We start from the raw sequence: 27283 nt of genomic DNA, 5'->3' as shown, positions 1-27283 counted from the left end.
TACAATGGCTGTGCGAAGTTGCTGGATATTGGCAGGACCTTGAACACACTTTCGTATATGGCGATCCAGAGCATCCCAAAGATGCTCAATGGGTGGCATGACCAGTGAATATGCTGGCCATGCAAGAACTGGGATGTTTTCAGCTTCCAGGAATTGTGTACAGATCCTTGCAACATGGGGCCATGAATTATCATGCTGCAACATGAGGTGATGGTTGTGGATGATTAGCACAACAATAGTCCTCAGGATCTCGTCACACTATCTCTGTGCATTCAAGATGCCATCAATAAAATGCACCTGTGTTCATTGTCCATAACATACGCCTGCCCATACCATAACCCCACCGCTACCATGGGCCACTCGATCCACAACGTTGACATCAGCAAACTACTCACCCACATAACGCCATACACGCTATCTGCCATCTGCCCTGTACAGTGAAAACCAGGATTCATTTTCCCACTTAAGTCAGTTACAACGACAAATTGCAGTCAGGTCGAGACCCGATGAGGACAACGAGCATGCAGATGAGCTTCCCTGAGACGGTTTCTGACAGTTTGTGCAGAAATTATTTGGTTATGCAAACCGATTGTTGCAGCAGGTGTCCGTGTGGCTAGTCTCAGACGATCTTGGAGGTGAAGATGCTGGATGTGGAGGTCCTGGGCTGGTGTGGTTATATGTGGTCTGCGGTTGTGAGGCCGGTTGGATGTACTGCCAAATTCTCTGAAACTCCTTTGGAGATGGCTTATGGCAGAAAAATGAACATTCAATTCCCCGACAACAGCTCTGGTGGACATTCCTGCAGTCAGCATGCCAATTGCATGCTCCCTCAAAACTTGCGATATCTGTGGCATTCTGGTGTGTGATAAAACTGCAAATTTTAGAGTGGCCTTTTATTGTGGCTAGCCTAAGGCACACCTGTGCAATAATCATGCTGTCTAATCAGCATCTTGATATGCCACACCTGTGAGGTGGATAAATCATCTCGGCAAAGGGGAAGTGCTCACTAACACAGATTTAGACAGATCTGTGAACAATAATTGATAGAAATAGGCATTTTGTGTACACAGAAAAAGTCTTAGATCTTTGAGTTCAACCCATGAAAAATGGGGGCAAAAACAAGTGTTGCGTTTATAATTTTGTTCAGTGTAAATAGTTTGCCAATTAATTAAAATACTAGTTAATTACAACAGATAAACTTTTTTATTTAATAGAATTGAGTCATGCATTGGTTGCATTGACTTCAAAGAGAGATTGAGGAATTGGTGTTGGTAGTTACTGTCTATGTGTGATGTAGAGTAGAAGACATAGCAAAGGCGATAAGAGCTGCCCACCTGTTGTTCCCAAACCATTCACCAGGGCACACAACTGTCCAAATTTTCTCACTGTCTTCACTGGAACATAACTGGTAAATATGTAATATGTTAACAGCTACTATTACAGATTCTTACAAAGTATTTATTTTTTCTGTTAACAGGTTTGCTTAAGCTATAAATACATAAAGAAACTCGACATTCAATCTGGTCAGGATTATAATGGAAAGTAGGAATGTCAGTGCAGTGACAGAATTCATTCTTCTCGGACTCACCGCTGATCCCAATACCCAACTCATGCTATTTGTAGTCTTCCTGACTATCTACATGGCCACACTGGCTGGCAACGTCCTTCTCATTGTGGCTGTAAAAACTGATAATCGACTCCACAGCTCAATGTATTTATTTCTCGCTAATCTGTCTTTTATGGACGTATGTTACACCTCAATCATTGTTCCTAAGATGCTTGCAGATTTCTTAGCCACCAGGAAAAGTATTTCATTGATAGGCTGTGCCATTCAGATTTATTTTTACCTTTTCCTGGGAGAAAGTGAATGCATCCTTTTGGCCTTTATGGCGTATGATCGATATGTTGCAATTTGTAACCCCCTACGCTACAACATAATTATGAATATAATTGCCTCTGCTCGTATGATCATTTTTGCATGGATGACTGGTTGCACTATATCATCAGTAGATATTTATTTTACCTATAGGTTAAAATACTGTGGTAATAATATAATAGATCACTTCTTCTGTGAGGCTCCATCCTTAATTCAATTATCCTGCAGTGACGTCTCTGCAAATAAAGTATTGCTGTTAGCTGGTGGTGCTTTGCTACTTATTCTTCCAATGATTCTTATTTTATTTTCTTATATTCAGATTATTGTTTGTATCATAAGAATACGTTCGGGGGGCTCTAAATCATTCTCCACCTGTTTCTCACACCTGATTGTCGTGGTTCTTTTTTATGGGACAGCGATGTTTATGTACATGCGACCGAGGCATTCTGTACGAGACGCAACAGATAAGATGGTTTCAGTATTTTATACCATAGTTACACCTATGCTAAACCCTTTAATTTATAGCCTGAGAAATAAAGATGTTAAAAGAGCTCTGGGAAGAATAAGAATATGAAATATTTTAAAAGTAAAATTAAAGATTTTACATGGATGTAAATCATGCTCTTTCAAGATTTTATAACCGTATTTCTAGAACAACATTTAATATAAGTATTTCCTATACAGTTTTCTAAAAAGAATAGGAAAATTAATTGTAGTGGTGGAATTAATGTAGGGAGGTGTGGCAGACAAAAAGCTTTTTAATCCAGGGATAGGGGATCCATCACAGGAGGGCCCTAGTGCAAGAAAGTTTTTGCCTGCCCCTCTATCGCAAGTGTGACCAATAGGTAGATGGGTGGTGGGGTATGTTTGTAATGCAACCATGAGTTGAAGCCAAATCTCAAGCAAGTTAAAGGAACACTATAGTCACCTAAATTACTTTAGCTAAATAAAGCAGTGTTAGTGTATAGATCATTCCCCTGCAATTTCACTGCTCAATTCACTGTCATTTAGGAGTTAACCCCTTAAGGACCAAGCTTCTGGAATAAAAGGGAATCATGACATGTCACACATGTCATGTGTCCTTAAGGGGTTAAATCACTTTGTTTCTGTTTATGCAGCCCTAGCCACACCTCCCCTGGCTATGATTGACAGAGCCTGCATGAAAAATAAAAACTGGTTTCACTTTCAAACAGATGTAATTTACCTTAAATAATTGTATCTCTTTCTCTCTAAATTGAACTTTAATCACATACAGGAGGCTCTTGCAAGCTATTAACATAGCAGGGGATACGGAAATTTTAATTAAACAGAACTTGCAATAAAGAAAGCCTAAATAGGGCTCTCTTTACAGGAAGTGTTTATGGAAGGCTGTGCAAGTCACATGCAGGGAGGTGTGACTAGGGTTCATAAACAAAGGGATTTAACTCCTAAATGGCAGAGGATTGAGCAGTGAACCTGCAGGGGCATGTTCTATACAGCAAAACTGCTTCATTAAGCTAAAGTTGTTCAGGTGACTATAGTGTCCCTTTAAATTCAATTATTGGTTGGGATATATTATGAACCACCTATTGTTAATAATGATGAGGAAGAATAGCTATTTGCGCAAATTGGGTAAGTGAAAACATCTGGGTAACATATTCATTATTGGAGATTTTAAATACCCAGATATAAATTAGGATAGAGGGACTAGTAGTTCAGCAAGGGGAATCAGGTTTTTTAACTTGTTAAATGACACCTTCATGTCACAAGCACCAGCTAGAAATGACGGTATTCACCCACGAGTTCTTAAGGAACCACGTGTGGAAATAAATGAACCTCTGTTTTTAATATTTCAAGAGTCTTTCCTTTTAGGAATTGTACTGGAGGATTGGAGGAAGGCAGACGTGATTCCATATTCAAAAAGGGTTTGAAATCCTTGTCTGGTTAGTATAGTATAGAACAACAGGAATATTTGGGATACGGCTGAGAGATCTATAATTGAAACATAAAAGTGTACATAGTGTAAATCTACATAGAGTAATTAGTAAGTGATCATGAAATGCACTCACGAGATGTAGATGAAAAGATAGCGTTTCAAAGGTGCCTCCCCCGGTAATGATGGGGGGCTGATGCCTTTCTCCACTTGCTCCCGATAATAGATGAGAAAAACAGGACTTCCAGGTGGTGGAAAAGATAAAACAATTTATTTAGGATGAAAAAAATCACCCAGCAATAAAAATAGGAATACAGGCTTTAAAAAGAGGTCCTACGCGTTTCGTTCACCAATTGGAACTTCCTCAGGGACCAAATAAATTAAAATTACATGTAGAGATCACAGACATGAAAAAATACAGCCTACTCCCACCCTCTCACCAGTCCTGTTTTATAGGGCTAATCCCTGAGTTGATTAATGATCATCTGGGCGTTCTCCTTTCTTTCCTCCCTCATTGGTGGAACAGTGGGTCATCTCCAGCTGATTTCTTTCAGTATTAGTTGAATTTCCCGGGTTCTGTATCGGCCGAAAACCGGAACCGGAAGTGGACCTTCACTTCCGCGTTCCACTGAATCATGCGTTCCAGCAGTGGAATTCAAAGAGGTTAGGATATGTAATGGTGTGGCCATCTAGTGGTCGCCAGAAGAACAGTCCCAGAGAATAGGATTTTTAAATAGATATGAATCTAACAAGAAAAAACATAATGATATCGGCAGCAAAAAGTGGAAAATAGATTTATGCAACATACATCGCTTATACACCATGAAAATCAGTACAAAACACAATTCATACATAATTTAATATTGGAATATATACATTTAAGAGAATAGTACTACATCTATGTAGATAATATTTACTAAAGTGCCCTATTTGTGCTCAAGTGTATTAGATTTTGTTTGGGATTATTTAAAGTTATAAGATATACAGTTCGAATTTAAAGTTATAAGATATACAATTTGAACAATAATATATGTAAATTTAGAAGATAATATTTGTAATATACACATCTACCCTCAGGATACTCTTTATATATAAACGTGTATTAGTCCCGGTGAGACACCTTTAATTGGGAAATAAGAAGTGGTGGTGATAATAGATATCTCCTTATCAAGGAAGTATATGTAGAATTATAATGTAGGGGCTTAAATCAGATGCCCCCTAGGTGTCAGTGCAAATTTAATATAGGTTTGATAAGAATAGCCCAGAGATATACTATATATAAATGAAAAATATATTGAATGCATCTACCTTAAGTGTGTCTTTCACACTGATGATATTATGGATTAAGAGAGATAAACAGATATTAATCTATGAACCACAAAACCACTGTACTTTATAGGAAACAGATAAGATCTATGTCTACGTTCAATCCCATAGGTTCTAATGTTTGTAATTGATGAATCCAAAAGGTTTCCCTTTGGGATAAGTTCTTAATCCTATCGCCCCCACGCCAATGGGGCATGACTCTCTCAATACCCATACATCTGAACTGTTTCCATGAAAAGGAGGGGCATGTACTGCAATGAGCAGAGACCGAATGGGTGGTTAACCCTTTCTTGATGTTATTCAGGTGTTCAAGAATACGAACTTTCAAAATTCTCGTGGTACGACCCACATACTGTCTGCCACACGGACACTGCAGTAGGTAAACCGCAAAGTCCGTGTGGCAGCTGATATCTGATTTAATGTGGTATATCCTCCCAGTGATGTAACTGGAAAAGGTGTCAGATCTTACAATGGACACAGTTCTGCAAGCTTTGCATACATTACATCCCCTACAAGATCCCGTAATGGTGTTAATGAGGGAAGTTGTTGCATAAATCTATTTTCCACTTTTTGCTGCTGATATCATTATGTTTTTTCTTGTTAGATTCATATCTATTTAAAAATCCTATTCTCTGGGACTGTTCTTCTGGCGACCACTAGATGGCCACACCATTACATATCCTAACCTCTTTGAATTCCACTGCTGGAACGCATGATTCAGTGGAACGCGGAAGTGAAGGTCCACTTCCGGTTCCGGTTTTCGGCCGATACAGAACCCGGGAAATTCAACTAATACTGAAAGAAATCAGCTGGAGATGACCCACTGTTCCACCAATGAGGGAGGAAAGAAAGGAGAACGCCCAGATGATCATTAATCAACTCAGGGATTAGCCCTATAAAACAGGACTGGTGGGAGGGTGGGAGTAGGCTGTATTTTTTCATGTCTGTGATCTCTACATGTAATTTTAATTTATTTGGTCCCTGAGGAAGTTCCAATTGGTGAACGAAACGCGTAGGACCTCTTTTTAAAGCCTGTATTCCTATTTTTATTGCTGGGTGATTTTTTTCATCCTAAATAAATTGTTTTATCTTTTCCACCACCTGGAAGTCCTGTTTTTCTCATCTATTATCGGGTGCAAGTGGAGAAAGGCATCAGCCTCCCATCATTACCGGGGGAGGCACCTTTGAAACGCTATCTTTTCATCTACATCTCGTGAGTGCATTTCATGATCACTTACTAATTACTCTATGTAGATTTACACTATGTACACTTTTATGTTTCAATTATAGATCTCTCAGCCGTATCCCAAATATTCCTGTTGTTCTATATTTTGCTGTGTAAAGGTCATCCGATCTGGGTGATGACCTGGGAGGCTGTCTCATTTGAAATACTGAGATAAGTATATATTCTGTCACTTATATATTATTTATTGTAGTGATTTCTTTATATTTATATACTTGTCTATAGATTCTATTCTGGTTAGTATAGACCTGTGAGCTTGGCTTCTGTGGCTGGGAAAGTATTTAAAAAGTTAATAAGGGATACTATTCAGGAATTCATTGAACATAGTTATCAGCAAAAATCAGCACGGTTTTATGAAACATAGGTCATGTCAAACTAACTCGATTGCATTCTATGAAGAAGTAAGTAGAAGTATAGATCAGGGTGTTGCAGTGGTTGTGATCTACTTGGATTTTGCCAAGGCATTTGAGACAGATCCACATAATAGATTAGTGATCAAACTAGAAGAAATTGGTCTAGATGAATATTCTTGTTTTTGGGTAGAACACTGACTTAAAAATAGAGTACAGAGAGTTGTCATTAATGGTAAATTTCCAAAAAGTGGTAAATGGTGTCCCTCAGGGTTCTGTTCTTGGACCCTTTCTATTTAAAATATTTATAAATGATCTTGCAATAAGCATAGAAAGTCATGTTTCAGTGTTTGCATATGACACAAAACTCTGTAAAGTAATGCAATGTGAGCAGGATATTGCTTAGGTGCAGAGGGATTTAGATAGACTGGGGGACTGGACACTAAAATGGCAGATGAAATTTAATGTAGAAAAATGCAAAGTTATGCCCTTTGGGTTAGAAATGCATAAGCAACTTATACCCTAAATAGTAGTGAATTAGGGATAATAACACACAAGAAGGATTTGGGAATTGTTATAGACAACAAAGTAGACAACACTGTGCAATGTCAATCAGCAGTGGCTAAGGCCAGTAAGGTATTGTCATGTATAAAAAGGGGCATTAATTCTCGGGATGAGAATATCATTTTGCCTCTTCATAAATCACTGGTAAGACCACATCTTGAATATGCTGTGCAATATTGGGCACCTGTTCAAATGAAGGATATTATGGGACTAGAACAATTGCAGAGGCAGGCTTCAAAATTAATAAAAGGAATGGAACATTTTAGCTATAAAAGAAAGGTTAAAACATTTAAACCTCTTTCGTTTAGAAAAACAGCACCTTAGAGGAGATATGATAACATTATACAAATATTTCCTGGGCCAATACAAACCATTGTGTGGAAATCTATTCACAGGACAATACATAGGACACAAGATCACACATTTAGACTGGAAGAAAGGAGATTTAGTCTAACGCAGATGAAACTTATTTTTACAGTAAGAACAATAAATGTGTGGCCTGAAGAAGTGGTTTTATCAGAGACTGTACAGATGTTTAAACAGCAATTCAATGCATATTTACAAAAACAGAATAGTCATGGATATAAGTTTTCAATTTTATCACATGACAGGAGGCTTCATATTTTGCTTTACTCTCTTTACTAAAACTCCATAGCAGTAAAGAAAGTGAATAAACGTTTTAACCAATCAAAATGCAAATAGGGAGTATATTATTTCAGTCAACAGGCTCCTCCTCCTCTTTCTTTACTGCTCCATCGCAGACAGGTCAGAGTTTTTGGCTCTTCCCTATTTTACCTCATGTGAATGTTTTATTTACCTTTTTTCCTCATATATACTATTTTATTATCTAACTTTTTCATTATCTATATAGTTCTGCTATTTTCTGTAGTCTCTAAACCGTTTTTATCCTACTATCTATCCTATGTTTAGTACCACCGGGGTTACTTCACCCTAGTGGTAGTTTACCTCTCTCCTTTCTGCTTGGGTTTTTCCCTGCATCCTTCTTTTTTCCCCACCTTGCCGCCGCTCGGAGGCTCTTTTCCGCCGCGTTTTCCGCGGCCCTATTTCAGCCGCGGCTTCCTTCTCGCGGCGGCCATTTTTAATCCCGCGTCTCGCGAGATTACGGCCGCCATTTTAGGACCGCAGCAAATTGCCGCGAAACCTCAGAACGGCAAGTTCAACGGACACTGCAAGCCTTCTACAGTCTGCTACAAGAGGTCAGTCACACAAGCTGTTTAAAGGCACATCAGGTATTAACCTGTGCCTGACTGGGGTGCTGCCCTATATATTGTGCTGCTAAGGAGGTCACTTTGTGGCCACCTCTGTCATACTGGGTGAGGCCCAGAATACATTTAAAATCCCAACAAGTGGTCTATTTGCCCTGCTGGGGCCTAGTGGTTACACACCTGTTACTAGCCCATTGGACATTATACACCCTGCTGGGGTGATTATATAAATCGGATTACTATCCTGCTGGAGCTTAATCTCCAACATACCACTACTCATACCCTGCTGGGGTATCATTTTATTACAACCCTGCTGGGGTTATCTGGCTTACATCTGACCAGTTACTATAACGTCTAGACCCTGCTGGGGTACTCGGTTTTATTATTATTATTATTTATTCTAATAACCCTGCTGGGGTCCCGATTGTACTACTATACAAAAATTTACGTTATTGCACCCTGCTGGGGTATTGCATAGCGATATTACTACAGTCTATATCGACTAAAATACAGCAGACTGACCTCTACCACGCCCTGTGCCAATCATATACCCAGACACCATGGAGACCTCTCAAACCACAGATCTCCAAAATATGGTGAACGAGGCTGTTTCTTCCTCAATGGAGAAAGTCCTCTCCAAGATGATGGCCTCTGGCTCCGACAAGAGGAAACCATCTAAAGCCCACCCATCCCGCCATGACTCCGATTCTGATGCACAAGAATCTCACAAAAGCCCTGAAACTCTCACGGGCAAACGCCAGTGGAAAGGCGAAAAAGACCACTCACATAAAAGTAAAAACCCCGCTAAACGCGCTAAACCCATTTCTGCCACCATCACGAATCCTCAACACGACTACTCTTCGGATGAAGAACAGTCCCAAACTAAACCCATGGCCATTTTAGATGAATGGCAAGCGGACGACTCAGACTCCAATGAAGGTGGTTGGGGTTCAGACTCCGGATCCCAATCATTTTTTCCGCAACACACATTCATGGGAGAACCCCAAGACCAAGATAATGCGGAAAACCCGCAAGAGGATGAAGACACCATCCTTGACCCACTGGGACAAAAACTTTTTGACCCAAGAAAAATTAGACACCCTCGCTCAAGCGATTGGACACCACCTGACCACCTAGCGAGGTTTATGCACCTCTGGCTACGAAAGCCCATGGACAAAACGGTCCGCAACCGCTTGAGGTCAGAATGCCCAAGGCCTTTTCTACCCGACCACGTGGCGGACACGCCAGAATTTGACCAAGTGATGACAACTTTTATGTCACGAGGTGGCCGTGACCCACGAAAAGGTGTGGAAAAAGGGTTTAGAGGGGTTCAAGATAAACTTCTGGACTCGGTGGGACCACTATCCAGAATTATGTACTTGGCTGATGATGCTCTAGCCAAAGCCGATCAATTTGACCCTACTATGGTGCGCGAATGGGCGCATGACGTGCGGGAATGGGCACAAAGGTGCTTTTGTTTTGTGGGTAATGCCAATGTCGCCTTATCATCTGAGCGACGCAAAGCAGCACTTCTCCGCATTGACGGGAAATTGGTGGAGTTGGGCACCAAGGAGTTAGGTCCTATGGCACAGGGCAAGCTTTTCGGAGAACAATTTCTCAAAGAATTAAGCAGACATGTTAACGTCTACACATCCCTGAACAAGGCTCAATCATCAATGAGAAGAGTCTTTAGACAAAACCCCTCTAGTAGTGTTTTTGGACGGGCTGGCCGCCAAAGGGGCCGTGCTGCCAGCCGCTTCTGGCCCTCAGGCCCCAGAGCTACAAGACCACAGCCTTTTTACCCAGAGATGGGATACCGACCATCTTCCTACACACGAGGCGCAGACAGAGGTCGCGGACCACGCACTCGAGGCAGAGCACGTTTCTCCTCAGGTAAGCAACCAATTCACTCATGTTTCCCTTCCAATGCATACAGCAGGTCGCATATCTCTTTTCTTCCAGGAATGGACCTCAATATCCGCGGACGCATGGATCCTACAGACAGTACGAGGCTACGTCATAGACTTCGTAGACCAACCCCGACAGACGGAAATACCACGTCCCATCAACTGCTCAAGAACAGACAAATCTCTCATCAACGAAGAACTACAAACCCTATACTCAAAAGGCGCGATAGAACCCGCGTCCGAACCTCGAGGTTTCTTCAGCAACATCTTCTTAGTCAAGAAGAAAACGGGCGATCTACGACCAGTCATAAACCTACGACAACTCAACCAATACGTCACTTACAACCATTTCAAGATGGAAGGCATACATCTTTTAAGAGACCTCCTACAAGACAAGGATTGGTTCACGAGACTGGATCTCAAGGACGCGTATCTATCAGTACCCGTCCATCAATCCTGCAGACAATACCTTCGTTTCCATTGGCAAGGCCGTCCCTGGCAATTCACGTGCCTCCCCTTCGGCCTCAGTTCGGCCCCATGGTGTTTCACCAAACTGCTGAAACCCGTGGTCGCACATCTTCGAGCTCAAGGCATTCGTTGCATTATATACCTGGACGACCTCCTTCTGTTCTGCTCAGACAGACTCAGACTGATACAACACACACGCTACACCACGGATCTCCTATCATCCCTGGGCTTCACAGTGAACTTTCAAAAATCAGCTATCTCCCCATCACAAACAGTTCAATTTTTGGGATTCGAGATAGATTCCACCTCCAGCACTCTACGGCTACCGACGGCAAAAATCTCAGCCATTCGCAAGGAATTACGCAGGGCCATCCGCTCCCACACCATTCCACTCCGCACCCTCGCACGCATCGTAGGGCTTCTCTCGGCCTCCATTCAAGCTATATTTCCAGGTCCACTTCACTACAGGGCAATGCAACGCCTCAAAGCTTCCTTTCTCAGGGAAAACCCCTCATACGATCAGCCGGTCCCGATGACAGAGGAAGTCAGAGACGAACTCAGATGGTGGCTGGACAGCATGGAAGCATGGAACGGCCGAGCCATCTTCGGGAAAGCTCCCGACATGATATTAGAATCAGACGCCAGCCTCTGGGGATGGGGAGCGACGAGCGAAAATTTATCGACAGGAGGTGCTTGGACATCCCAAGACCTCAACTTACATATAAACTGCCTAGAACTCCTAGCCGGGTCTTTCGCGATCCGAAGCCTAGCAAAGGACAAGTCGGACTGTTGCATCCTACTCCGGATGGACAACATTTCCGCAGTCCGTTACATCAACCGCCTAGGAGGAGCCCGCTCACGTCTCCTATCAGAAATAACAAAAGAAATTTTCGACTTTTGCCTACCCCGCAACATCTCCCTCACGGCGGAATACCTCCCAGGAGAGACAAACCTCACAGCGGATTGGTTCTCACGCCACTGGCGGGACACCAGCGACTGGAAACTAGATCCACAAATCTTCAACTGCATTGCGGAACGCCTAGGTCCACTCCACTTGGACCTGTTTGCGTCCCGCAACAACAGACAAACGAAATTATACTTCAGCTGTCTCCCGGACCCGGAGAGCGCAGCAGTGGATGCATTCCTACAACCTTGGCCGATCACAGGAGCCTACGCCTTCCCTCCCTTCGCCATGATAGCGAGGACCATACACTATCTGAAGAATCAGCAAACCTCACTAGTACTCATCACTCCACTATGGAGGGGACAACCATGGTTCCCAGATCTCCTAGCTCTATCATGCCACGATCCCCTTCTACTACCTCATCATCAATACATTCTAACAGATCCAAAAGGCAACCCTCATCCACTAATCCTAGACAACCATCTCCATCTGGTGGTTTGGACGCTTTCAGGGGCTCCTGGCAAGTCGGCGAACTATCGCAGGCTGCTAAAGAACTGCTATGGGACTCATGGGCCCCCGGAACCAGAAGCCCACTCAGTACGCGGAGCAGCAGCATCCTCAGCCTTCATGGCGGGTGCCTCCTTAACGGATATCCTACGCTCCGCTGATTGGTCTAGGGAATCTACATTCCGCACCTTCTATTTCCGTCCGAATTCCAGTGCTGCCATGTCTCTGATTCTACAGCGTTAAAAATGCAAAATATGAAGCCTCCTGTCATGTGATAAAATTGAAGATTATGCTAGCGCTAGTGTACTTATAATCTTAATTTTAATAATGACAGGAGGCGAGTATTTTCCCACCCTTCCCACCCGGGAGGAGGGGAACTACTCGATTCATACTCTAATCATACTTCTCTACATTTCTTCATTCTTCTGTTTTTCTTCATAACTCCTTGAATCTTATGTTCATAAGGTAGTCACTGTTGTCATTAGCCTATTTAACTACTAGTAGTCTATACACTGAATATACAAATTAAATTATTGCAATGTAATCCGATGGATCACTGTCATGACTACAAACAGTTTCAAGACCGGTGCCTAACCTTTCTCATATTCTCTTTTCAGTTTAAGTGTGAAAGAATTTGGAACATCTACGGCATGACCATAACGATATTTCTCATCATATAAAGACCAAGCATCGGAAGTTCTCCGGTTGGTGCCTGTTTTTTCTTCCTACTCAACCCAAGAAGTTCATCATTCCCGTTGGATTCCATTACGGATGTTCGTTACAGACTTTATCACTATTTTCTTCCCTGTTTCTTCCCTGTTCCGATGTTCGCTTCCGAAAGAGGGGGAGGAGCCTGTTGACTGAAATAATATACTCCCTATTTGCATTTTGATTGGTTAAAACGTTTATTCACTTTCTTTACTGCTATGGAGTTTTAGTAAAGAGAGTAAAGCAAAATACTCGCCTCCTGTCATTATTAAAATTAAGATTATAAGTACACTAGCGCTAGCATAATCTTCAATTGTAGGGTAATAGCTTATTGATCCAAGGATAAATCTGACTGTGGTAAAGAAGGGATTTATACCTAGTTTGTTGCAAAATTGTAAATGCTTCAAACTGTTTTTGCCTTTTTGCCTTCTTTTGGATCAAATAACAGATGTGAGGAAGGCTAAACTTGATTGACACATCTCTCTTTTCATCCTATGTAACTATGTTTTATATGTGTGTGTTAATGTGATTGTGTATGGTGTTGGCGTTTGAATGGAGGGGTGTTTGCACACATACACATTCTGACACAGACAGAGATACACACTGGCACACATATACATACAAGTCATAATTTACATACTTTAGCCACCCTCCTGTTTCCAAACCTCTTGGGTGCAAAAGGGTGGCATTCTGGGGTCCAGCAGGTGCTGGCTGTGGCTGATGAGTATCTGTGGAGGCAGCAATATAATATGCACAATTGCTCCAGGTGATGTTAGACTATTTCCCTGTCTCATCTCTCATTCCAAAAGTAAGAATAATGGATGAGAAGGATGACTGTCTATCGGTCACACAATCTGACAGCAGAAAGGACTGTAATACAAGCCCTCTCTACCTCCTCCCTCCTAACTTGGCAATGGGCTGGCTCTAGTAAGTCACCACTAGTGATGTACCGAACTGTTCGCTGGCGAATAGTTCCCGGCGAACATAGCGTGTTCGCATTCGCCACCGCGGGCGAACACATGGGCGGTTCGATCCGCCCCCTATTCGTCATCATTGAGCAAACTTTGACCCTGTGCCTCACGGTCAGCAGACACAAGTACACAGGCTTACAGGACGTCCTTCTTGTCTCTGTACTTAACTGCCAACAGCTCCTCTTGGCGCAGAGCTGAGGTCTCCCCCCCATTTGCCCAGTGCCACCACTCATATCTGGTGTGACTATAGCGTGCCTTTAAAAACAAAAAAAGTGTTTCAGTGTAAGCTAATAGCAGTTAGTTGTCTGCAAGCGTCTGGGTGTCAGGCCTTCAGCGTGTGCTCTGCCAACCTCAGCAAGTGTAATTTGCCACTCATATCTGGTGTCTGTATAGCGTGCTTTTACAAAGAAAAAAAGTTTTTCAGTGTAAGGTAATAGCAGTCAGTGTCCTTAAAGTGGGTGTCAGGCCTTCAGTGTGTGCTCTGCCAACCTCAGCAAGTGTAATTTGCCACTCATATCTGGTGTCTGCATAGCGTGCTTTTACAAGAAAAAAAGTTTTTCAGTGTAAGCTAATAGCAGTCAGTGTCCTTAAAGCGGGTGTCAGTCCTTCAGCGTGTGCTCTGCCAACCTCAGCAAGTGTAATTTGCCACTCATATCTGGTGTCTGTATAGCGTGCTTTTACAAAGAAAAAAAGTTTTTCAGTGTAAGCTAATAGCAGTCAGTGTCCTTAAACGGGTGTCAGGCCTTCAGCGTGTGCTCTGCCAACCTCAGCAAGTGTACTTTGCCACTCATATCTGGTGTCTCTATAGCGTGCCTTTACTAAGAAAAAACTTTGTTCACTGTTATAGAATGAATAGCAGTTAGTTGTCTTCAAGTGGGTGTGTCAGGCCTACAGCGTGTACTCTGCAGACCTCTGCCATTGCACATTGCCACTCATATCTGGTGTCACAATAGCGTGCATTTAAAACCAAAAAACATTTTTCACTGTTATAGATTGAACAGCAGTTAGTTGTCATCAAGCGGGTGTGTCAGGCTTACAGCGTGTACTCTGCAGACCTCTGCCATTGCACATTGCCACTCATATCTGGTGTCACAATAGCGTGCATTTAAAACCCAAAAACTTTTTTCACTGTTATAGATTGAATAGCAGTTAGTTGTCTTCAAGCGGGTGTGTCAGGCCTTCAGCGTGTGCTCTGCAGACCTCTGCCAGTGTACTTTGCCACTCATATCTGGTGTCACAATAGCGTGCATTTAAAACCCCCAAAATTTTTTCACTGTTATAGATTGAATAGCAGTTACTTGTCTTCAAGCGGGTGTGTCAGGCCTACAGCGTGTACTCTGTAGACCTCTGCCATTGCACATTGCAACTCATATCTGGTGTCACAATAGCGTGCATTTAAAACCAAAACATTTTGCACTGTTATAGATTGAATAGCAGTTAGTTGTCTCCAAGCATCTGTGTGTCAGGCCTGCTCATCTGCCCACAGTCAGGTGTCTGTCAAGGACATGTTTGAGCGTAAGAAGCCAATGTCAGAAAGTCACCCCCTTGCCCGGCGTCTGACAGCTGGCTTGTCTGTACTATTAGCCCGCCAGTTTTTACCATACAAGCTGGTGGAGTCTGAGGCGTTCAAAAAATGTGTAGCTATTGGGACACCGCAGTGGAAGGTACCCGGCCGAAATTTCTTTTCACAAAATGCAATCCCCAACCATTACTCGATTGTGCAAAAGGAAGTAATTGTATGTCTGGCACACAGTGTTGGGGCAAGGGTCCATCTGACCACTGATACCTGGTCTGCAAAGCATGGTCAGGGCAGGTATATCACCTACACTGCGCATTGGGTAAACCTGCTGATGGCTGCCAAGCATGGAATGCGTGGCTCTGCAGAGGAGTCGGTGACACCGCCACGACTTGCAGGCAGGCATGCTTCCACCTCCTCTACTCCTCCTACTCCATCCTCTTCCATAACCTCCTCGACTGAGTCCTCTTCTGCTGCTGCGTCTTGCTCCACATCAACGGCACCCCCCAGCTCCCCAGGTACTATTCCACATCCCGGATACGGCAGTGTCACGCCGTCTTGTGTTTGACTTGCTTGAAAGCAGAGAGTCACACCGGACAAGCACTCCTGTCCGCCCTGAACGCACAGGTGGAAAAGTGGCTGACTCCGCAGCAACTGGAGATCGGCAAAGTGGTTTGTGACAACAGAACAAATTTGTTGGCGGCATTGAAGTTGGGCAAGTTGACACATGTGCCGTGCATGGCACATGTGTGTAATCTGATCGTACAACGCTTTGTGCACAAGTACACAGGCTTACAGGGCGTCCTTCTTGTCTCTGTACTTAACTGCCAACAGCTCCTCTTGGCGCAGAGCTGAGGTCTCCCCCCTTTGTAGCCGGGTGCATGCAAGTTGTCCTGGGAAACCTGTGCTGTTCTATTTAATTGTGCCGCATGCTACTGTATCAAAACAGTACAGTAGCTTGAACAAAGGGACACTTGTATAAAAATTGTCAGTATACAAGTGGTACCCTTTGTTCATCAGGGGGAATATCAGGTCCCAGACAATCTTGCCACTGGTTCCCATATGTTCTGGGCAACCTGGAGGGTCAAGGTGGCTATAATTTCCCTCGTACACCCGGAAGGCCTGAGTATACCCAGTCTCGCTATCACAGAGCTTATACATCTTTACACCATACCTAGAGCGCTTGGAAGGAACATACTGCTTGAATCCCAGCCTTCCCTTATACTTCATCATGGATTAATCCACGCATATATTCCTTCCAGGTGTATAAGCCTCTGCAAACCTGGCAGCAAAGTGGGTAATCAGGGGGCGGATTTTATACAGCCTGTCAAACTGGGGATCCTCCCTAGGGGGACACAGGCTGTTGTAGCTGAAGTGCATGAAATGCAGAATCATTTCATACCTCTTTCTCGACATACATTGGGAGTAAATGGGGGTAGAGCAGATGGGGCTACTGCTCCAGTAGGAGCAGATGGAGCGCTTCTTTATGATGCCCATCAGCATAGTCAATGCCCAGAATCTTTTAAATTCTGGCACAGTGTGTATCTTTGCCAAAAAAGAGTCCGGATTTGTAGCTCGGAATTGATGGGCATATAAATTAGTTTGGGCGACAATGTTCCCCAATACAGGGATCCTTAGGACAGGTGTCAATCCATACCTGCCAAGTGACCCTATGTAGGGGGAACAGTCTCTATTCTGCTCTGTGTCAGTGTGTATCATGGTCTCTGACGACGGGGAACAGTCTCTATTCTGCTCTTTGTCAATGTGTATCATGGGCTTTGAGGACAGGTGTCAATCCATAACTGCCAAGTGACCCTATGTAGGGGGAACAGTCTCTATTCTGCTCTGTGTCAGTGTGTATCATGGGCTCTGAGGACAGGTGTTAATCCATGTAACGGCTACCCAGGTATTGAGAGGGTATCTGCCGTTGGAGACGTCCTTTTCCCTGCAAGCTGCTGTGGAGAAGTAAAGGTGGTATAATCCCATCCACGATATCCAGAGAGAGTCAGGTTTAGCTGTAAACAGGAGCAGAGTAATCTTCCCAAATAATCCCCTTCCAAGAACGAGACGAGGCTACGTTTTGAAGGGTCAAGATGAACTGAGGACTGGAACACCCAGCCTGCTTTTTATTAGGAACAGATACATACAGGACACTCCCAGGGGGAGGATGAAAACAACCAATCAGACGTATGGTAACACCCCCACGTCTCCTCCCCTCAGATAACCACATAACATAATTAAAATGTCCACATTTTTACACAAGTTCTGGATGTACCCCAAAAACAGGGGGTACAGCTTTAAATCCGGTAGCGCTGGATAGCTCTCCTTCAGGGGAACAATATGTCCAAAAATCAGCCCATTCGGATGTATAGTTCGGGAGATACAGAGTTCCAAAGTTTTGACCGACCGCACAGACCAACTAGCCGAAATTAGTTCCATGAGTTTTGGCCTTGCGGTCGGCCTCCGTTCGCACGGTAAAAAGACCCGAAAATCTGGTCATCCATGCAAATCTCGGTGGTCGCTGAAATCCCCGTAGATGGTTAAGCATAACTACCGAATGGTGGGACGTTAGTTTCAGTACGAATTTACGGAGGTCTGGAGGACTCAGCGGTGTTCGCCTGTTTGTGTATCCGTTTTCAGTTCCATGCGGTTACAGGCAAATACCGCTGTTCGTGCACAAGATGGCCGCGAACACGTGTAAAAGTCCCGAAATGGCGGCCACCTATACTTTACACACGGAATTCGTACTGAATCATGCGAACGGTTTATTCTGTCGAATCCTCTTATATTTTACACTGTGGATTCACTTAATTCATGCGAACAGGAGACAATGAAACGAATAGAAGTTTGAACTGTAATTCCCTTGCTTGCTTCACAGCTACCAGGGACTTGTAAGGATCCGTTACAATCCATACCTGCCAAGTGACCCTAAGTAGGGGGAATAGTCTCTATTCTGCTCTTTGTCAGTGTGAATCAGGGGTTTTGAGGACAGGTGTCAATCCATACCAGCCAAGTGACACTATGTAGGAGGAACAGTCCCTATTCTGCTCTGTGTCAGTGTGTATCATGGTCTCTGAGGACGGGGAACAGTCTCTATTCTGCTCTGTGTCAGTGTGTATCATGGGCTTTGAGGACAGGTGTCAATCCATACCTGCCAAGTGACCCTATGTAGGGGGAACAGTCTCTATTCTGCTCTGTGTCAGTGTGTATCATGGGCTCTGAGAACAGGTGTCAATCCACACCTGCCAAGTGACCCTATGTAGGAGGAACATTCTCTATTTTGCTCTTTGTCAGTGTGTATCAGGGGCTTTGAGGACAGGTGTCAATCCATACCTGCCAAGTGACCCTATGTAGGGGGAACAGTCTCTATTCTGCTCTGTGTCAGTGTGTATCATGGTCTCTGAGGACGGGGAACAGTCTCTATTCTGCTCTGTGTCAGTGTGTATCATGGGCTCTGAGGACAGGTGTTAATCCATACCTGCCAAGTGACCCTATGTAGGGGGAACAGTCTCTATTCTGCTCTGTGTCAGTGTGTATCATGGTCTCTGAGGACGGGGAACAGTCTCTATTCTGCTCTGTGTCAGTGTGTATCCTGGCCTTTTAGGACAGGTGTCAATCCATGCGTGCCAAGTGATCCTATGTAGGGGGGACAGTCTCTATTCTGCTCTGTGTCAGTGTGTATCATGGTCTCTGAGGACGGGGAACAGTCTCTATTCTGCTCTGTGTCAGTGTGTATCATGGTCTTTGAGGACAGGTGTCAATCCATACCTGCCAAGTGACCCTATGTAGGGGGAACAGTCTCTATTCTGCTCTGTGTCAGTGTGTATCATGGGCTCTGAGGACAGGTGTCAATCCATACCTGCCAAGTGACCCTATGTAGGGGGAACAGTCTCTATTCTGCTCTGTGTCAGTGTGTATCATGGTCTCTGAGGACGGGGAACAGTCTCTATTCTGCTCTGTGTCAGTTTGTATCATGGGCTTTGAGGACAGGTGTCAATCCATACCTGCCAAGTGACCCTATGTAGGGGGAACAGTCCCTATTCTGCTCCGTGTGAGGAGGAGGAACGGGAAATGAGTAGCTCGGCATCCAAATGGGGTCTTTCATGCTGTCGTGCCTGTTGAGGGACCCTTGTATAAAAAGGCTGAAGGAGAACGACCTGTGCTGGGTGTCCACGCTACTAGACCCCTGGTATAAGCAGACAGTGGCGGACATGTTACCGAATTACAAGTCGGAAAGGATGCAGCATTTGCAAAATAAATTAAAAAGTATGCTTTACACAGCGTATAAGAGTGATGTCACAGCACAACGGGAATCTAACAGGGGAAGAGGTGAAAGTCATCCGCCTCCTCCCACGACCACGCCATATCTGCCAAATGACCCTATGTAGGGGGAACAGTCCCTATTCTGCTCTGTGTCAGTGTGTATCAGGGTCTCTGAGGACAGGTGTCAATCCATATGTCAAGGTGTCAATCCATATGTCAAGGTGTCAATATGTCATATGTCAGGTGTCAATCCATATCCATTGTGATTTAGGAATGTTAGTTTGTGCCCTTTATGGGTTAAAACCAGACTCTACATCAACTGTGTAATTTTCCATGGGAGTTTTGCCATGGATCCCCCTCCGTCATGCCACAGTCCAGGTGTTAGTCCCCTTGAAACAACTTTTCCATCACTTTTGTGGCCAGAAACAGTCCCTGTGGGTTTTAAAATTTGCCACCAAGAGGGCCCACCAAGGAGAATTGTATGTTCTAAGGGTGCTGGTGGGTGGGGAACACTTGAACTCGAACGTCAAAAGTGAGTAGGGGACTTACTCCTCCCACAAATTCAGGCCTAATGGCCTTTCTACTTGTGCTCAGAATTTAATATGTAATGGATATTGTCTGAGATAAAAGTTGGTTGTGGTGTGACGAAACCAACGTCCGAGTGGGCCTGTTAATAAAAGAGTGCAAAGATAAGTTCGAAAAAACACACTTTATTGCATTTGTTACATGACTAAATTCCTGTAGGCTTGGCGAAGTTTTCTTTCTGGTCGTGGAATGTACATATTGTATATAGAGGACTTCTAGCGACCCAGTCTCTTTATGATGTGGACCGGGTGTTAGTACTAGAAGCTGATGAAGTGGCTCCTATGCGAAAGGAATGCCCGGAGAATGAAACTGGGTGAATTAAACTTTATTTCCCAATAAGATTCTAACATGCGTGGTGAATTTTGCTGTAGTGAGTGGGTGCCCTTGTAGTTGTAAGAGTGGTGAGTCTGGTAAGTGCATGTTATGGGTTGACCGTAAGTGGTCTAGTGCTTTAACTTGACACCAAGCATTGTCTGTTGGAAAGAGAGGAATGATAGTGGGGTGTAGGGAATGATTAGTTTTGGTAGATGGGATTGTGAGAATATAATAGTCGTCTACTTTAGTGAGTTGTGAGGTTTTAAGGCTGTGTGTGGTATCTCCTTGACAAACAACAGTAAATTCCCTAGGTCTTAGGAACACATAAAAAGCTAAATAGATAGCAGATTTGATCACCAGGTTAGTGTTGGGATCAAAAGGGGATTCGTCGAGGAGATTGCTAAGTAATCTAAAGATAGGCCCATCTATAGGTAGTCTGGTGGTGATAGGTGGAACCGACACTTTAGAGATCCCCTTTAAGATTTTCTTTATGGGGTATGATGACAAAAAGGGGGTGTTGTTAGGGAAATTTGTGAGGCTGTGATGCTGCACCCCCGTGAGGTATAATTTAATTGTATTGTGGGAAAGTTTTAAGTGTAAGTGGCAAAAGGAGGCAAAAGCCACCATAGTTTGGGTTGAGAAATCACCTTGTAATCCGAATTCAGCTGTAAGTTTATTGAAAATGGTAAGTGCCCTACTGTAGGTGATAGTAGTGTTTGGTGATAGTGCTTGGTGCGTAAGAGTCCTAGCATGGTGCATAAGTGTGTCCAATCCAAGATTAACTCGTGAAAACTCAGTGTTCTGGATGGTTGATGGTGGGCTGACGGGAGTGCCTGGAAAACACCTGAAATTGAGATCGAGACAGAGCGTCAGCGGCCGTGTTGTGAATACCCGGGATTTGAAGGCAAATTAAGTGGAACTGGACGGTTGCTGCCAACTAGGTCAACTTGCGAATCAGCCGCATGATGGTAAGAGAGGAAGAGCGCCCCTTGTTAATGATATCGCAAGGTGACGAGTTGTCGGAATAGCTTTTTACTGCCTTGCCGGACCAGAGGTGACCCCGAGTGTGTGTGGCCGCCACGATGGGGTAAATTTAAAAAAGAGCTGAAGTTTCTCTAAACCCCGGCAAGGCATCCGTCTCAGCTGGCCAGTGACCCCTAAACCAGTGATTAACAAATGTAGCTGCGAAACCCGTATTGGCTGCAGCGTCAGTGTAAATGCAGGGTGAGGAGTCGGAGAGAGGGGGAATAAACATGGAGATACTGTTCCATTCAGTCAAAAACTTCCCCCACATGAGTAGGTCAGCTTTGGCGTGCTGGTCCAATGCAATTGGGCAAGCGTCCGGTACCCCATGAAGCAGACAAAGGAGCCTGGACACAAAAGATCTACCCTGCGGAACGATGCGCATCGTGAAATTCAGGGACCCCAATAAGGACTGAAGTTCTTTCCTGGTGCATACATCATTCCGCAGGAACATATCTATTTCCCCTCTCAGGCGGACCAGTTTTTTAGGGGGAAGGCTGGCGCGGAAGGTACCAGAGTCTAGCTCTATCCCCAAGAAAGTAAGTTTAGTAGTGGGGCCAATTGTTTTAGAGGGAGACAAAGGTACCCCGAGGGTGGAGAAAAGTGCTGAGGTGCTGAGGATATCGGTGGGTGTGCGAGCGCTTGGTTCTATTACGAGGAAGTCATCCAAGTAATGAATGACGGCGTGACACCTAATAATGTTCAGAAGCAGCCAGCATAGAGTTTCTGCGAAAATATCAAACAGATTAGGGCTGCTTCTGGACCCAAAAGTGAGTCGCGTGGAAAAATAGTACCTGTTTCACCATTTAACACCGTGCAAGTGCCAAAGTGATGGGTGCATGGGCAGTAATTTGAATGCGTTGGTAATGTCTGTTTTACTAAGCCAAGCATTGCTACCAGTTGAAATGATGGTTTGCATAGCGTCATCTATTTTTACGTATTGTAGTGAGAATTCGTCTGCGGGAATGCGTTAATGCTAGGAACAAAAGAAGAGTGCGGCACCGATAAATCAATAATCATGCACTTTTTGTTTGAATATTTGTGTACAGTTATGCCAATGGGGTTAGTGCGCCAGGAGGAAAACGGTGAGGAGTAGAAGGGGCCAATCATGAAACCTTGTGCTATTTCTGTGGAGAGGAGAACGTCCGTGGCCTCTGGGTCTAGGCAGGCTGATAGGAGATTGGGGCATTCCAGTGTCCCTGAGGGAATGGCCACGAGACCCGTGAGAAAGCCCTGGGTGAACCCTGTTATCAAATACTCCACTAGATGTTTACTTGGATGAGTTTTTAAGTAAAAAGCCAGGTTGTCGATATTAATGTCGGTTAGTCACTTGCTAGGGGACAACCTGGCCGGGCACATGGTCTTAGTGTGTGCCCTGAAGCAGATAGAGCAGATGTGCAACAATCTACAGGTGCTGAAGCTGCAGGAACCTGCATTGAAATTGTTGCACACCTGAGCTTTCCCTAAAAAGGAGATGGGCCTACCCAGTTTATCCAGCTGTCCACCTTCCTGTTTAAGGTGAGGAGTGGAAGTGGATTGAGGGGTGGGAGTGGGGGTGGATGGATCAGCCATAGAAGGGCACAAATCGGCCAAGTGGGTTGAGGAATTGCATATGGCACAGGACGGGGGCCTCAGACTAGCGAAGTGGCGACAGAATAGTTCTGTATCCATCTGACACCAGTTTATTCTTACGTTAAACTGTTTCAGATGTGTCGCCGCTTTCGCTGATATTGATTTATGATAATACTAAAAAGATGAGCCCCCGTATTTAACACCCGAATCCACCACTTTATGGAGATAGAGGTCCAGTTCCTCTCTCCTGTGGGGATATACCGAGCAGATGACATCACGGTATATCCCGAAAGCCAAAACGAAATTGGGAATCGATAATTTTTTGTTGAGCCTAGGGTCTCTGGTTTTAAGAACCACCGAGATATCACCAAAGTTATAAGCCCTGTTCTCCAGCACGTCTTGGGAGGCATTAAGCAATGACACCAGACACACGTCCTTCCCATCTAGGATTTCTTTCCTAATGGAGTCTGGGACAGAGTGAGCTGGTGACATGAAAGAAGACGTAACTGAGGCAGGAGCTGGAGGGGGAAGCATAGGGACGGGTGTTGGTGCCATAGGTACTGCCGGGGTGAGGGCTGAGAGGTCAGGAAGGTTACCTGGGGAGGCTATGGCCGAAAAACGTAACTTTGACTAGTGATGGATGAGGCCCTACTAGTGCCAAGTGGCGGTGAGAGGCTCTATCTATGGTTTGGGTGAAGTGACTATGTTGCCACAGATGTGGTGGTGGGATGTTGGCCTCTCGATGACATTTAAAAGGTTCAAAAACGTGTGGCCGTGGAAAGTGAGGCCCTGACTACGGCCCTGTAGAAGAGCAAATGAGGCGTTTAACTATGATTTGGACGTGGGCCGTACCTCCGTGTTGAGGTGGGAGATGTTTTTTTGGGGCCTGTAAATGCCTCGGTTAGCTAGGTCTGGAGCCCAGACCCTGTGAGCCAGTTCACGTACCATCTATGGGTAAATTGGCGAATTTATGTGATGGTAGGATACTAACCTTGATAGTGGTTATACCCGAGAACTTGAAGCTTTGAGTATTTATGAAAGAGAGGCCCAGCGATTGGTGATATCGTAGAAGAAACCTAAGGGGTTTGAGACAGACGTAGATCTGTGTGAGCGTGGCGTATGAACGCAACATAAGTCACTGGGGGGCATGGGCGATTAATAGGAGAGAATGACAAGTGGAAAGTGAAGGCTGTCTGAGGCCTTAAAAACAGAAACTGAAGTAAAATATTATACAGAATAAAACAGCAAATACCATAAAACCACTAGGTGGATATACCAGCCTAATAAACTAGGTCTGTGAACTGATACACGAAAATATAATGGAAAGTATGAATGAAAGTTTTTAGTAACCAATATGTCGTGCATAATATAATAAAATTACTGGCATCCCTTTCCTTTACCCACACAGTATAAAAGCATAGCCTCTACAACAGCATGAGTTTTAACCCAAGTGGATTTATATATCTACCCCTAGCAAATTAACGTTTGTACCGGAAATTTAATGAGACCGTGAGGGGGTGAGAGGGGGTGTAGGACCCCCCAGAGGGATGTTCGAAAGTGACCGCCTAGATGCTGGCGTGAGGGGAGCGTGGGTGGTCCCCGGTAAGATTTTTTCCCAACATGTGTGTTCCGGCCCCCCCGATGAGACCACAGAGCGATGTGGAGGGGACCGGAATGAGAAGATTCACGGTTAGCAAGCAAGCCGGACCGCCGATAGCACGGAGGATTCAGCCGTGCAGCCAATACACCAGACGCCCGGACCGGAAATGACGCGAACCTAAAGACACGCGAACCGTAAGTAGAACAAGGAACACTTGAACTCGAACGTCAGAGGTGAGTAGGGGCTGGGAGTTTAAGTAGGGGACTTACTCCTCCCACAAATTCAAGCCTAATGGCCGTTCTACATATATATATATATATATATATATGTATGTATATATATATATATATATATATATATGTATATATATATACATATACACTGCCTGGCCCAAAAAAAGTCACCACCTGGATTTAACTAAGCAAATAGGTAAGAGCCTCCTATTGAATAGTTACTGCATGGGTGATTATCTTTCAGCTGGCAACAAGTTATTTAACCCCAACTGATGCAATGAGTAGCTTCTCATTTCTTAAACAACCATGTCGAAAGACAGATCTCATGATCGTGGAAAAGATGTTAGTCTGTTTGAGAAGGGTCAAATCATTGGCATGCATCAAGCAGAGAAAACATCTAAGGAGATTGCAGAAACGACTAAACAACTAAAATTGAGAGTTAAGAAATGTGCAACGTATTATTAAAAAATGGAAGGATACTGGGAAGCCATCGTCTTCGAGGAAGAAATGTGGTCAGAAAAATTCCTGATTGATTGTGATCGGCGATCACTTAAACATTTGGTGAAATAAAATCGTAGAAAAACAACAGTAGAACTCAGCGCTATGTTTAATAGTAAAAGTAAGAGCATTTCCACATGCACAATGCTAAGGGAACTCATTGAGGAGGGCCCTCAACCCCTGTTTCTGTGCGTCAAACTTGTCTGGTTACAATTACATATTTGTTAGACCACCCATTGAAAAGCGCTACAGAATGTTTTGGTGCTATATAAATATAATAATAATAATAATAATAATAATAATGAAGTGATGAAGCCATCATTCATGCGTAGTGCCTACTGTACAAGCCTGTGGAGGCAGTCTTATGATCTGGGGTTGCTGCAGTTGGTCAGGTCTAGTTTGGCATCATTATGTGCCCAAAATAATGAGTTCAGCTAACTACCTGAATATTCCAGAATGACCAGGTTATTTCATCAATGGATTTTTTCTTCCCTGATGGCACGGGCATATTCCAAGATGTCAATGCCAGGATTCATCGGTCTCAAATTGTGAAAGAGTGGTTCAGGGAGCATGAGACATCCTTTTCACACATGGATTGGCCACCACAGAGTCCAGACGTTAACCCCATTGAGAATCTTTGGGATGTGCTGGAGAAGGCTTTGCTCAGTGATCCTACTCTCCCATCATCAATACAAGATCTTGGTGAAAAATGAATACAACACTGGATGGAAATACATTTTGTGACATTGCAGAAGCTTATTGAAACAATGCCACAGCAAATGCATGCCGTAATCAAAGCTACAGACGGTCCAACAAAATATAAGAGTGTATGACCTTTTTATTGGTGGCAACTTTTTTTTTTTGACCAGGCATGGAGAAACTTATTTACATAAGGTAGAGCAAATAACAGTTTGCTTTATCCTGAAGGCATGGGTGGTTATTATCCCCACAAAGGGTATGTAGCGCAGGAGTTAGGCAGCAGCAGGATGTAAAGTTACAATAAAAAATTACTTTATTTATATAAGTAGTAAAAACAATACAAAATTGTAGTATTGTAAACACTTAATGTGTTTGACCAATATCTGGCTCTATCAAAAGTGTATAACAGAGAAACACCTATGCTACTTATATAGGTAGAGCATTGTAAAATAACGTTCATGTTATGTCACAGTCACATAACTAAAAGTTCATGAGTATGAATATTTTTAAAACATAAAATTGAATATGGTATATAATTTAATAGAACATAATAACATATAAAAAATATTTTTTTTAAATCAAAAACAAGGCATATAGTACTTATGGGCAGATAGGGGATGTAAATATAGTGCTCTGAGTGTAATCAAAGATGGCGCTGTCGTCCGCACCATGTGATCGGCACGGCCACGGCACCAAACATACATACAATGGAAAACTCTCATCTAAGGTCCTGTGACATAGGGGGAATTGAGTCAGCCCATTTAGAAGTTAAAACTAGAGTCCCAGTGCCGGAGCCAGGCCATTAAATATCAGGTGTGGCTCCAACACTTTGGCCGCCGAAAGGTGGAATCTGGCCTGCATAATCTTGTTGGGACCAAATAGCTTCTATAAATGGGCTTATAATGGGTTTTCAACAGGGTCAGACAATTCATATTTTTCTTTACTTAAACAATACCTTGTATTCATTCATCTCGAGTATAGATATCCTCTAACACACTTTCCCATGTCCGCCAGAAT

The 27283-nt window shown here is 43.8% G+C and overlaps 1 protein-coding gene across 1 annotated transcript; it reads left to right on the top strand.

Moving 5' to 3' along the window:
• The first annotated feature begins 1535 nt into the window (after window positions 1-1535).
• Window positions 1536-2450, top strand: LOC134586085 (olfactory receptor 13D1-like). The gene has a single exon (XM_063441595.1). It carries the CDS (start codon window positions 1536-1538, stop codon window positions 2448-2450), a length of 915 nt encoding a protein of 304 aa, XP_063297665.1.
• Window positions 2451-27283: the final 24833 nt, after the last annotated feature.

Source organism: Pelobates fuscus, chromosome 2, assembly GCF_036172605.1.
Source record: "Pelobates fuscus isolate aPelFus1 chromosome 2, aPelFus1.pri, whole genome shotgun sequence".
Lineage (NCBI taxonomy): Eukaryota > Metazoa > Chordata > Amphibia > Anura > Pelobatidae > Pelobates > Pelobates fuscus.
This window is presented reverse-complemented; position numbering and strand designations above follow the sequence as displayed.

Coding starts and splice junctions, on each gene's coding strand:
- LOC134586085 (XM_063441595.1), top strand. CDS start 1,536: ATGGAAAGTAGGAATGTCAGTGCAGTGACAGAATTCATTCTTCTCGGA.